At 39.4% G+C, this 14720-nt stretch overlaps 1 protein-coding gene across 4 annotated transcripts in view; it reads right to left on the bottom strand.

Annotated features, from left to right (window-relative positions):
* Positions 1–14720, bottom strand: part of FRY (FRY microtubule binding protein) — a 453339-nt gene that overhangs the window by 88550 nt on the left and 350069 nt on the right. For all 4 annotated transcript variants that reach the window (XM_063619275.1, XM_055244887.2, XM_055244886.2 and 1 more), the window contains 3 exons: positions 12438–12592; positions 4732–4831; positions 3925–4096 (listed from right to left, as the gene is read on the bottom strand). In XM_063619275.1, the coding sequence (XP_063475345.1) occupies positions 3925–4096; positions 4732–4831; positions 12438–12592 (427 nt within the window). The remainder of the gene's footprint in view (positions 1–3924; positions 4097–4731; positions 4832–12437; positions 12593–14720) is intronic.

The raw sequence follows: 14720 nt of genomic DNA, 5'->3' as shown, positions 1-14720 counted from the left end.
TGGCTTCTGCCACTACCTCCCTGCAGAAACTACTGACAGTTACCAATGAATCTCCAAACTCAGAGAGCCATGTTCAGGTCTTCTCTTCTGGGATCTCTCTACTGCATCGGAGGCTGTGCACTGCTCACTCTTTCCTTCTAAATCTCTTTTTCCTCTACGTTTCCATGAAACCCTTCTCCTGAGTGTTCTCCCTGCATTCCTTCTCACCCTTCTGCTCTTCCTCGGACCAGTCTGCAAAAGTGGGGGTGTCGGGTCCAGGCCCTTTCTTCCACTCTGTGCTCTCCTTCCTGATCTCATCCGTGCCCGTGGCTCTAATCCCTTCCATCCTTCTGTGAGTTGCTAGCGCTGACCTCCCTCAGTCCAGGCTCATTCATACAGGAGGAAGTCCAGCAGAGGCATACACTCAACATCCTGGGCTGGGCTCCTGATCTCTGCCTTGCCCCAAACCTTCTCCTGTCCCTGTATTGGGTTTCTGGGAGGGTTATCACCACTGACCTCCCTGATATCACAGTAGGCATTCTCTTCTGTGCCTTTGCTTGGCAGCTTTTCGCTCTGGTTTCTCCTCTCCAGTCTCATTGGGCTGTCTTTGTTCAGGCCCTTATCATTTATTATTTCCTCCTTGGACTATTGCCATCATTTCTTAACTATCCTCCTCTCTCCAGACTGGATGTTCACGAATCCACCCTCCATACTGCAACCAGGCTTTTACAAATGCATTCTAATCTTGATACTCCCTCTTCTCGTTTGCAACTCATCAGTGGCTTTCAAAACCCCAGCAGCTTGCTTGGATGCTCTCTCTGTTTACAGAGCTCTGAAGGGGGATTCAAAAAGCACATATGGAAGATTGCTGGCCTACAAACCTTTTAGTGTACGCAAGGCCTTCCAAGATATGATTTTGGCCTCTGCATCTGCCCACGACCATCTCTAGCTTTTCCTGTTCCTGCACGTTATGTTACCTAAACTGACCTCTATATAATCCCCCAATTACATCATGCTAGTTTATAACTCTAAGCCGGTGCATATGCAATGGGCTCTTGGTCTGTAATGTCTATCAACTACTTGTCTGCTATGCAAATTTCTACTCCTTTCAAACTACAGCTTAGACATCAACTTCTCTCTGGGAAGTCTTTTCTGATATTCCTGGCCCAATAATTGATTAGTCCTTCAGCTACTGTCTAATACATTGAGCATTTTTCTTTTTTAAAAAATTGCATTTGCTATACTGTATCAAAATCGTTTGATTGCACATTTTTTTTTTTTTTTTTTTTTTTTGAGACAGAGTCTCGCTCTGTCGCCTAGGCTGGAGTGCAGTAGCACAATCTCGGCTTACTGCAACCTCCTTCTCTTGGGTTCAAGCAATTTTCGTGCCTCAGCCTCCTGAGTAGCTGGGACTACAGGCATGTGCCACCATGCCCGGCTAATTTTTGTATTTTTAGTAGAGACAGGGTTTCGCCATGTTGGCCAGGCTGGTCTCGAACTCCTGGCCTCAAGTGGTCCACCTGCCTCAGCCTCCCAAGGTGCCGGGATACAGGCATAAGCCACTGTGCTTGGCTTGATTGCATATCTATCTCTTCTGCTAGACTATGAACCTTTGATGGGAGAGACTTTTATTTCCCTCTGTATTTCTGAAACCCAAGCACAGTGCCTAGCATGTAGGCAGCACTCAAATCTTGGGTGAAATGCATAAAAATAAATTTTAGTTTTGCAAGAAGAGAATTAATTTACTAAAAAGGCTTTTATTGGGTCTCTCCACTGTTTCTGGTATTACACAAAGAAGTGACTAACTCTGCCTCAGGTAGATGGAGAGGTCTGCACAGTAGAGGTGGATGTTAAGTTAGATCTTATGGAAAGTTGAAGTTAGGAAGAAGGGGTGAGGGCCATTCAACAGCATGTACAGAAGCAAAGATTTACAAGAGGACCTGGAATATTGGTCAAAGATTCAGTAGGATTGGAGTAGAGGATTCTTGAATGAAAAGGTAGAAAGCAAGTTTAGAAAAGGAGCTTTTTTTTCCCCGCCCCTTGGCTGAGTTCTAATTGTATAGCAATGGCTTTGGAGGAAGACAGATCTAGATTTAATTCTGACTTGGTTGCTTCCTAGCTATATGGTCTTGAGCAAATTATTTAACATCTCTAAACCTTAGTCTCATCTGTAAACCAGTGATGATGGTGGTGGTGGTAGTTGTGATAATTCCACACCAGGACTGGGCCAGCTGCTTGGTTTTCATTAGATCACTTTAATCTTCACATCCTATGGGGTAGTCATTACTATTACAGATAAGGAATGTAATTTAGAGGTTCTGTGACAAACAACTAGTGAAAGGTTGCCTGACTCCAAAGCCTCTGTTCTAACCACTATACTATACCAGGGTTTATACATATTAAGTGATGAATGCAGTGCACATAAAGTGCCTAGCATGGAGCCTGGTACCTACTATCCACTCACTAAATGTAGACTGTTATCAGCTATTTTTAGGACAATTGGGCAGAGAAGTTTGAGTTAAGAAGTGCTGTACATATTTGGCTTTGCATAATGGATGGACTGCCACATGGAGGGTAAACTGTAGTTAGGTAATGCAGAGGCAGGGAAGGACTGAGGAAGATCTGGACAAAGCAGTGGTGAGGTGGTGATAGAGATGGAAAAACAGGATGAATTCAAGAGGCCAAAGTCTGTCTCTTGGCAAAGTGCTACATAAGCTTAGGCAAGAAGTTAAGTGACAAATGCATTTTTTTTTTTTTTTTTTTTTGAGACGGAGTCTCACTCTGTTGCCTAGGCTGGAATGGAATGGCATGATCTCGGCTCACTGCAATAGCTGCCTCCTGGGTTCAAGTGATTCTCCTACCTCAGCCTCCTGAGTAGCTGGGACTAGAGGCGTGGGCCACCATGCCCGGCTAATTTTTGTCTTTTTTGTAGAGATGGGGTTTCACCATGTTAGCCAGGCTGGTCTCAAACTCCTGACCTCAGGTGATTAGCCCTCCTCGCTCTCCCAAAGTGTTGGGATTACAGGTGTGAGCCACCACGCCGGCCTGACAAATGCAATTCTTTAGCAATTCTGCATTACCTAACTACAGTTTATCCTCCATGTGGCAATCCATCCACTATGCAAAGCCAAATTCACAAAAACTATTTATGAAGATTGTAAAGAATATGCAAAAATTCAAACTTTCAACAACTTATATATGTAAGCAAAATACAAGCCACATAACACCACCACTAGTGCAACAACCACCAAACAACTTGCAGCAATTATATGTATTATAAATTATACTGTTCATATTCAGCTTTTGTGGGATATTAGTTTCTTTGGGAAATTTATACATATAATGTATGCAAAAGTTAGTATTATTAATCTAAGCACCTTGCATTTGTCATATGTATGTTTATGCCTACACTGCCTTAGATAAAGAACTTTTTTTCATTTAACAATTATAGAATTTACTTTCATATGTAACTGGATCTAGCCCACAGTAATTCTGACCTACAAACTTAGCATCACTAATTATCACTCTAAGATTTTTTTTTTTTTTTGAGACAGAGTCTCATTCTATTGCCCAGGTTGGGGTACAGTGGCACAATCTCGGCTCACTGCAACCTCTGCCTCCTGGGTTCAAGTGATTCTCCTGCCTCAGACTCCCAAGTAGCTGGGATTACAGCCACGCACCACCACACCTGGATAATTTTTGTATTTTTAGTAGTGACAGGGTTTCACCATGTTGGCCAGGCTGGTCTCGAACTCCTGATTCAAGTGATCTGCCTGCCTCAGCCTCCCAAAGTGCTGGGATTATAGGAATGAGTGGCATCGTGCCCGGTCATAACTCTAAAATTAAACTAGAATTTAAAAGAAAAATTACTTAGAGCAAAGAAATGATCACATATGTCATTATTAGAAATGATCACATATGTCATTATTGACTATTGCCTGGTACCTGAGAAGAGAGGGAGTGTGAGCTCAGGGTACATCCTGGCCAGCTCACATGACAAGAGGGCGAGTGACACGCTGTAGAGGGGTGGCAGCGGGCCGTGTGTTCCATAGAGAATACTTCCCGGTCTTTGCTCAGCGACTTTCTTTGAGTATACAAAAAGCTTTGCTTCAAGGATCTATAAAGAGGTAGGAAAGTAAAAAGTAGTATGAAAAACATTAGCTGGATATCTCATGAGCATTTGTATTTAACAAAGGTTAGAAGTAACAAAATTAATTAATGCCCATTTAAAAATAGTATTAAAGGTAAAATATCAGTTTAATTAGTATGTTTACAAAAGATTATGTAATTGCTTTCTCATTTTTATTTATTTATTTATTTTTTTGAGACGGAGTCTAGCTCTGTCACCCAGGCTGGAGTGCAGTGGCGCAATCTCAGCTCACTGCAAGCTCCGCCTCCTGGGTTCACACCATTCTCCTGCCTCAGCCACCCGAGTAGCTGGGACTACAGGCGCCCGCCACCACGCCCAGCTAATTTTTTGTATTTTCTTTTAGTAGAGACGGGGTTTCACCATGTTAGCCAGGATGGCCTCGATCTCCTGACCTCGTGATCCGCCCACCTCGGCCTCCCAAAGTGCTGGGATTACAAGCGTGAGCCACCGCGCCTGGCCAGGCTTTCTCACTTTTCATAGCCACAAACGATATACAGAAATAAACAAAGGCCTAACAATAAACAGCAATTAGGTAATCAACTACCATTTCTATTTTCTGTACTCAAGGATGGATATTTTCTATGCCAGTAAATGATACGTGCCTGCATGAGCTGCATGGAGATTTCATAAATCTCTCTGTTGGTGTCAGAGGCCTTGAATAGAACAAGGTTTAACAATGTCACTATGTCGAAGGGATAGTTCCTAAAAACACAACAGAACAAAACAAAAAAAGCATGGTTTATAAGACAGCCTGGCTAGATTGTTACCTCTTAAAATTCTAGCTGGCATGCTGACCTCGGTCACTTATTAGTGACATTCCTACCCCCATTTGGCCATTTTTTGATTCCTTCTTTTGTTATTTATCAGTAGATAAAGCACAATGACTTTATTTTGGTTTAAAATTAAATACTGAGACACCAGGATAAAAAAACACAAAAGTCTACCTGATGCAAACGGACTTTAACGCAAACCAACAAGTGAAAAAGAAAAGGATACATGTACTAAATTTCTCAACAGCTCACCAAATTAATATTTTCATTCGATTCTTCTAAATTTATTAAGTGCCAAACAACTATCAGGAACAACGTGCAAAGTACCAATGATACAAAGATAGCAAGGCTGGTCCCAGTCCTTAAGGAGGGCTTACAGTTTAGTCATGGAGACAACCTGTCCAGTCTAGTTCTGATGAGTGTTGTGGGAACATCCACAGCATGCTACAAGAATCCTGGTGAAGGATACCTACATTAGATGGGGGGTAGAGAAGTCTTTTCTGAAGAGGAAACAAGTAAAATGGGTCTTGAAGCACCAGGTGACATTAGCCAGGTCACGGAAGGGGTAGTATGGAGTGTTCCAGATAGAGAGGACAGCATTTTGAAAGATTGCAAGAATGAAACAGCAAGATGCCTATTGTAAAAGGGAAGAATCTTTGTGTAGTAGACTGAATAAAATAAGTAGAGGAACAGAAGGAGATGAGGCTAGGCCAGTAGGTGGTTCAGAAGATGACCAGCCTATGGACTCCACCCTAAAGTTTCAGAGAAGCACTACAGGATTTGCCCTGGGGAGGGAGGCAATGGCATTCACTTTTTGAAGAATCACTCTGGCTGCTGTGTGGAGAATGGATTGTATGAGGCTAAGAGTGGAAGCTATTACAAGAATGCAAATGGAAACTAATGAGGGCTTGAATTAGGGCAGAAACAGTAGAGACAGAAGGAAGGGAGAGATCTGAGGAACACTAAGGAGATAAAATCAGCAGGATTTGGTAATTGATAGCATGTGTGGGATGCGGGAAGAGGAACACAGAATAGATTATGTGGCAATTGGCAGTATAACCATATAGAATAGAGAGATTAAATCCATTTTTTTCTTGCTATGTAACCCTATTTAAAGATGTTATCTTTTCACCATATGTATTTTCTTAGATTATAGTGGAAAAGAAGTCATAAGTAGAAAACTCCTGGTGAGTTGAACTTTTTCTTTTCTTCTCTTTTTTATTTTTGAGAAAAGGTCTCAGTGTTGCCCAGGCTGGAATGCAGTGGCATGATCATGGCTCACTGCTGTCTTCACCTCCTGGGCTCAGGTGATTCTCCTTACTTGGCCTCCCAAAATGTTGGGATTACAGGTGTGAACAACTGCACCTGGTTGAGTTGAACTACTGAACGATTTATATGTAGAAGGTGGGTTACTACTATTTATTTTCAAACAAACTTCAGGAAGAAAAAGATAGTTTGAAGGTGAAAAAACATATTAGTTGTTTTTCCTTGGGAATCTTTTTTTGATTCTACATAATTACATTGTCTAAGAAGTTCTGTTTTAGAACAATCACTGCTTTGGTTTGAATGTTTGCCCCACCAAAACTCATGCTGAAATTTAATCCCCAATGTGGCAGTATTGAGAAGTGGGGCCTTTAACTGGTGACTGAGTCATGAGACTGCCCTCATGAATGGAATAATCTATTCATGGATTAATGGATTGACACATATCATAGGAGTGGGGCCAGTAGCTTTATAAGAGGAGGAAGAGAAGCTAGCATGTTCAACTCTCCTGCCATGTGAAGCCCTGAGCCATCTCAGGACTCTGCAGAGAGTCCCCATCAGCAAGAAGGCCCTCACCAGATGAGACCCCTTGACCGTGGACTTAGTCTCTATAACTGTAAGAAATAAATTGCTTTCTCTATAAATTATCCAGTTCCAGGTATTCTGTTATAGGCAACAGAAAACAGAATGAGACAATCACCCTTCCAGAAAGGCATGTCCTACTATGAACACATCCCATTTAACATTAAGTTCAGCGAGAAATTATAGTAAGAATTGGTTAAACACATGAAAAAGTTTTTCCACTTTTAACATTACTTGAATATTAATTTTTATGACATAAATATATTTTTCTTCTAAAAGATTCAAGCAACACATAGGGCTAGAGGGTCCGCCCTGAAGATGGTTCACTCACAGGGCTGCAAGTTGATGTTGCTTGCAGGTAAGTGAATAGAATAAAATGTAGAAGTATCTCATGTCCTTTCATTCTCCCAATTGTTAATCTTATCCAAGAGGCAATTACTGTCAACATTTTGATATTTCAGCTGTCTTCCAAGTCTGTATACAGACCTTTGCATCAAAATACCTCTCCTTCAAAGCACAGGGTTTTAAACATAAATGTGATTACACCACCTGTCTATACTGTTTGATGATCTGCTTTTTCACTGAACTATAATGCTCACTTCAGTCTTCCTAATAGCTGCCACATATTCCATTCTAGGAACATATCATAAACAACTACTCTTGTAATGCGTACTGTGGTGTGCCACCTAGATCCTTCTTTCAAGATGGAGACATTCAATCCTCCAGCTAAACTGATGGCAGCTGAATCCTTGATCTGAAGCCTTCTCTGGGAACTGCCTTCAAACAGAGGTTTGCCTAGGTCAAGGTCATATCTGTTCCCCAACAGCAGCCCTAGTGGGAATGACTGAGGTTTCTTTTCTCTTCCCAGTCCTAATTCCTTCATTTCCCCATAAATGTTGACCCCAAGGGCCCACCCTAATAAATGTCCTGCATTCAAATATCCATCTCAGTCTATTTCCTGGGAAATCCGACTTTTGACATGTACTGGTAGACATTTTAGACTGTTTTCACTTTTTCATTATTATAGTGCCACAAACACCAAATGTGCTGGCCTTTCTTTAGAAAAAATTCATAGAGAGGTCATGCAAGGTCAAAGGGCACATTTAAAATTTTGGTACATACTGATATATTGCCATCCAAAATAGATTTATTAATTTTTACTCCAAAATGATTATTTTTCTGTAACTTGTATTTTTAAATAAACACAGTCTAAGTTTGCTGGGTCTGATGAAAAATTGGGGAACTACCCCCAGATGATGGTGGTGATGATGATGAGTGCAAGAATGATGTTGAATGACGGGTGACATTGATGTTATTATGTGCTTACTTTGTGCCAGGTACTGTGCCAAGACCTTTACTCAGATTTGTTACTTAATCTTCACAACAAGCATGCAAGGCCTAGAGAAAAGTATTTGCTTCAGGTCATGTAGAAGTGGTGGAGCCCAGACTCCGAGATAAGTCTGACTTCAAAGAATTCAAGCTCTTATCCACAATGCTCTCAGTCTCCTAGACAGCCCACAACAGTGCATTTCATAGCCAGTGTAGTTTGGAATTGTTAGAAATTGCTGTATCTCGGAACAGACCTTTCTGCCTATAAAAGTAGAAAGGAAACTCCCTTCTGAGCCTTATGTAGCAGAGATGCTTTACCTACGTCTCTGTCTTCTGACATTGGAATTTAACACTAATACATTTATATATATACAAATATGCATATACATGAACCAAATATATTGCTGGATCACTGCAGATTTAAAGGTAGGAAAGGGGCAGACAAAGCCTCCCTTTTACTAGGCAGGGCCATACACCTGACCTTGTAATCAGAGCATTTATTTTGTTGTTGAAGAATGAGCTATTAAATTTATGAGCAACAACATTGAAAGGAATAACAGATCCAGAAAATGAAAGAAACCCAGAGGAGGAAACAATGAGAGAGATTTCAAATAAGCGAAAGAGTACAAATAAAGTATCTGTACTTAGATGTTGAAAACAGGCTGAGAAATAGAATCTTATACCTTTCAATATTTAATTATTCAGCATAGGCAGAGCAAGGGTAAAAGACAGCTGTGATCATACCAAATAAAAATCAAATGATAAAATAAATATGGGAGGTAGATATGACTCAAAAAGTAAACAAGAAATAAAACTATCTAGAAGAGAGGAGATGTTGAAGAATTTGGGAAATGTCCGCTACTCTGGCTTACCTAGTACTATGTGACAAAGCTCAAGATGGTTCTGAGGTATTCTGAAGAGAAATATTTTACTGGTTAATTGAGGGGATTACTTCACAGCTGTTCTCCTGCAACAACTATTGAATAACATTATTTATGGGGTATTTACCATTTGTTAGGCCTTAGGCCAACGGGTTGTTTTTGTTTAATCATTACTCTAACCCTATCATCAGCCCTATTTTACTAGTGGGTAGGCATCTGCAGTAACTTGTTCAAGAACACACAGCTGCTTGATTAGAGGTGGAGTGAGGATTTGAACCCAACACGGTATGTTTCTGGAGCCCAGATTCCCAACTCTGCTCTCCTGAAATATTCCAGATGGCTGACACAACCAAATAGGGCTATTTATCATCAGTTAGGGAGTGTGATTGGGACTTACGAATCATAAGCTTTGCCTGTCTTCCTTGTTGATAGATGGATAATATTCCCTTAAGAAATAGGCATTTACTTTTAAGAATTCAAGTTTTCTAGGCCTGACTTAAATTAGGAAGATTTATAGAAAGTTAACTTAAAGAAAAACAAACATACAAACAATGCCAGCAAAAACCACCACTGAAAATAAATCCAACAAAATTATTTAAAAATCAACACTTTGCACTTTGTTCTTACACACAATTCTAAAACATCTATTAAACACGTTTTAAAAGTGTGTTGGAAGGTAAAAGTAAAAATAATGAAATTCTTAAGTATTTAATTAAAATGTGAAGAGAATTCTGGTGTGTTAAGCTAGTGATTGGAAATGGCCTATACTCTTAATACACAATTTACCTTGATTTATAACCTTGGAAAGTCATTTAGTTTCTTTCTCAATTTCCTTATCTATCTTATTCTAATCTCATTTGGAGTGAGGGAAAAATTAATTAGGACACACACAGAAGCCAAATAGTTATTTGAACTAAAGCTGCCTAACAAGTAAGCAATTTTTTGTACTAAATTATAGTAGTGAGCTGTATCTAATAGCTTTTAATCAAATATATTAACATGTTTTATGAAAAATTTTGCAAAATTAATACTGCCAGTTCTACCATCACTTTCTACCTTTATCCTCATTTCCTTTGGTCCTATTCAAGTTCTGTTCTGACTTTCTATCTCCTAATATCACCAGAGTCATAGCATGGCATAGCTGTAGAGTTTTGACTAGAGAACAGTAAGTTCACAGCACACACACACACACACACACACACACTCACACTCACACACAGTCCTTTACTGCTGGAAAAGTAACCAAAAAGAAGGATGTAGAGAACCATTTTTCCCCATTGCCACAGCTAATGAACACTGATATATTAATTACACAAAAATGGCAAATCCTCTTTTCTAAAGCTAAAGTAGAAAATTTAAATCAACAAGAACATTTTTAAAAATTTAATCTTTTAGGCATTTTAAAGTCAATTATGAGTGGTTTCTTAATAAATAAATGTATTTGTAAACTGTCATATTCCTCTAAATAAATCCAAGATATAATCATTCCTATTTGAAAAGGAGATCATTATTTATTTTACAAGAATTCTTTGCTTTAGAAAATGACTTGTAGGAGTTACTGTGTAGATAACTTGTTTGAGAAACTTAAAATAAAATTCAGTTTGCATATAACTTTTGAGAAACATATTTCATAAGGTCTTCAGTTGCTTTTTAGAAGCAAACTTACAGAAGACAAATCAAGCAAGAGCTGAAAATATCACAATTGGTTTTGGAAAAAAGTACTGCAAACACAAGCACAATGACTGCTCAAGCCTCTCTGGAGGCCTGTCTAGACTACACACAGGCTGAGAATTTATGTGGAAAGAGCAAATTTAGGCAACAGCTGAAATTTTAAATTCTGAACATGCCCTGTGTTGAGAAATTGCAGAAACGCTGGTCACTATCTGGACAGTTGGGTTCAAGCCATTGTATTCTCCTGCCCTCTGCCCTTCCTTCAGAATCGATGAGTGTCATGAATGCAAATAGATATGTAGTATTTGTCTAAGAAACCAAGATAGTGTACAACGATACCTTAAAAAATACTTGGAACATAGCAGGTTTTATGACCTAATATTTTTGTGACTAGAGATATTATTGAAATTGAGACTATGTTGTTAAATTTATTAAGCACTTATTTGTGCTCCCTAAGGAAAAGTACCTAGATTTATTCAGAGAAATGCAGTGTAATATTTTGTGAGATGGCCATGCAATACAATAAATTTGATTAGGATAGTTCAAGCCAAGTTCACTGGGAGAAGGGTAGCAAAGAGGTGAAACTTATTTTTGTCAAAGAAAGAAGTCCAAGCCATAGATTCTAAATATATTTTTTAAAATCAAAGGGTCATGTGAATGAAACTTTATTTTTAGAATGTTGAAATATCTGAAAATTTAAAAAAAAGCACTCTGGACAAAGAGATTTTTGTAACAATGTTCTTTTGGTAATGTCCTAAAGTATATTTTTTAGTAATGCTTATAACAGGAAATAAAACTTGATGGAAAATCAGGCAATTTAGGTTATATTCATTTGCTCTAACTTTTATGGATATTAAAATCTATAATAAAATCTCTACTGCTGAAAGCTTTAGATATGAAATGTTATCTACTATCTTTATAAAAGAAAGATAAAAATTTTAAGGAGAAACTTATCTCTCTAAATAGCATGTTCACTTTAGGTTTATTGAAAGTAGACGTCTTCCAAAATATCGCTCTTATTAACTTAGACCTATAAGAGATTGGAATTTAAAACTAATTCACTTTTATTCTCTTGATCTGGTAGCTCAAGATAGCTATTTAAAGTGCAACATTTAATTAAAAAGGAAAATTGACAGTCTATATGAATATTTTCAAAAATAAACGAGCTGGTTTCCCTCAATTTTTCTGATACATAAGCTCTTTCTTGGGAATAGCTTATGCAACTTGGAGAACCTTTATTAACCCTTTCATGGTAGCTATGAACTTATTTCAGCACATAAATCATGCTGCATGGCTACACTGAATAACTGATTTATATAACAAAGGTAATGGTTTTAAAAGTGTAATCTATAGAACCTTTGGTGCCACATTTTCTTTTCTTTTTTTCCTTTCTGAAGTTTTGGATAAAGTGAGTTTAAAAATTTTAGGCCACTTCCTGGGTTTGGTTTTTTGTAAAGATGGCTGATGGGCTATAGTTCACCCTTGTTATAAACATTTCTAGACATTCCTTTAATTCCTATAATGTATCTTCTTTGTCATTTTCAAATCCTGCTGTAATACCTGACTGTGAATTTCCAGGCAATTAAAAAGAAAGGTACTATAACAACAAATGATTTCATGATAAAATGAGAAAAACCAATGGAACTGCAACCTTACAGGGAGTAGTTTACCTGCTGGGGACATACAGAACATTTTACATTCTCATAGAACTTACTTTGCTCATATAGTTGCAAAACAGCTCTCCGTCATTCATATCACAAAAAGTAACCCTAAACATACTTGCCACTCATCACTGCTTATAAAAATTCATACCTGCTTCCACACACAGTTGCTATGGCTTTGAAGCAGCCAGATGCAAGTTGGTAGGAACCTGTGTAGCATCGGTCAATTGCCCAATTAAAAAGATTTATTTGGTCAGGATTAAGTTCCAGTAGCAAGACAACAACTTCGCAGCCAAGTTGATGAACCTGAATACATGGAGCAAATCAATATTATTCGTATTTGACGAAAGAATGTTCTAGAGAAAGATACAGATAAAGCTTAGTCAATATAAACTGAGTAAAACGAAAGGGAAGACTGAGCTTTCATTTTGGTTAATTTTTTTTTTTTTTTTGAGACGGAGTCTCGCTCTGTCACCCAGGCTGGAGTGCAGTGGCGCAATCTCGGCTCACTGCAAGCTCCGCCTCCCGGGTTCACGCCATTCTCCTGCCTCAGCCTCTCCGAGTAGCTGGGACTACAGACGCCCGCCACCACGCCCGGCTAATTTTTTGTATTTTTAGTAGAGACAGGGTTTCACCGTGGTCTCGATCTCCTGACCTCGTGATCCGCCCGCCTCGGCCTCCCAAAGTGCTGGGATTACAAGCGTGAGCCACCGCGCCCGGCCTTATTTTGGTTAATTTTTATGTCACATATTCTTCAAGAGAGTATAATGTCGCAACAGAAATCTGAAATGTATACATTAAATTTGATCATGTAAGTCTGTTACATAGGGTCCACCTATTCTCAATTTTTACCTCTGAAAAGGAGTGGCTGAGCGTGTTGGCTCACGCCTGTAATCCCAGCACTTTGGGAAACTGAGGTGGGTGGATTACCTGAGGTCAAGAGTTCGAGACCAGCCTGGCCTCGAACATGGTGTAACCCTATCTCTATTAAAAACAGAAAAAATTAGCTGGGCATGGTGGTGGGTGCCTGTAGTCCCAGCTACTCAGGAGGCTGAGGCAGGAGAATCACTTAAACCTGAGAGGCGGAGGTAGCAGTGAGCTGAGATCATGCCATTGCACTCGAGCCTGGGTGACAGAGTGAGACCAGGTCTCAAAAAAAAAAAAAAGGATGAAGACTTTATTGGCAAATTTTTTTGCATTTAAAATATTTCTGAAAAATACATGTATTTGGTTTAAAAAATCCAATATACAAAAGGATATCCTCTATGTATTAGCTCAGAGTATTGTGGGGGATCATTTGATGTTACCACCATGCATGCAGAGTGGCCACTCACCAAAAGATTTTGATGCCAGTAGGAATAGTGATAATTATAGTGGCAGATATGAAGTATGCTTGTGTATCAATGTCTATTCCTACTACAAAGTCTCTTAAGGAAAAAATCAGAGGAAATATGATTATGAAGATTGGTTACTAAATATGCTGCGTGAAGCTTAGCGGCCTATATCACAAAAAGAAATACAGTCTCAATAGACTCTTCTTACTCAAAGTTTTTTAATTAAAAAATCATACTAGATAGAATTAATAGGATGCTGAATCGATGATGCCTGAAGCTACTCTCAAATACTAGATGGTCAGTGAATATGCACATTTGTCCAGGAGAAGCCTGGTGCCTAGAGGCTACATATGTTACTTTCTTCTCAGAAACTAACATTCTGGCCTGGAGTGATGGCTCACACCTGTAATCCCAGCACTTTGAGAGGCCCAGGCAGGCGCATCACTTGAGGTCAGGAGTTTGAGACCGGCCTGGCCAATGTGGTGAAACCCTATCTCCATTAAAAATACAAAATTAGCTGGACATGGTGTTGTGCGCCTGTAATCCCAGCTACTGGGGAGGCTGAGGCACGAGAATCACTTGAACCCGGGAGGCAGAGGTTGCAGTGAGCTGAGATGGCGCCACTGCACTCCAGCTGGGGCAATGGAGTGAGGCTCTGTCTCAAAAAAAAAAAAAAAAAAAGAAAGTAACGTTCTGGTGCCTCCTCTTAAAGTTGTTCACTCTTCTTGCCAATTGAAGCCAGGAGGAAAAGGCAAGATTTTGGCTTCTTTATGTTTTTTCACTTACAGGGTTTGGGCCTAGGTGGGAGTGATATTCTAACTGGATGGTCAAACATCTTCAACCTAGTTTCCCCCAACTGGCTTTAAGTAATTAGCAGCAGATAAAAGCTGATGATATTATTGCAAATGACTTAACATGTCTCTACTAAAAATACAAAAAATTAGCCAGGCGTGGTGGCGGGCGCCTGTAGTCCCAGCTACTCGGGAGGCTGAGGCGGGAGAATGGCATGAACCCGGGAGGCAGAGGTTGCAGTGAGCCGAGATCGTGCCATTGCACTCCAGCCAGGGGACAGAGCGAGATTCCATCTCAAAAAACAAAAA

This window comes from Symphalangus syndactylus, chromosome 15, assembly GCF_028878055.3.
Source record: "Symphalangus syndactylus isolate Jambi chromosome 15, NHGRI_mSymSyn1-v2.1_pri, whole genome shotgun sequence".
Lineage (NCBI taxonomy): Eukaryota > Metazoa > Chordata > Mammalia > Primates > Hylobatidae > Symphalangus > Symphalangus syndactylus.
The sequence above is the reverse complement of the archived record's forward strand: the minus strand, read 5'-3'. Positions and strand labels throughout refer to the sequence as shown.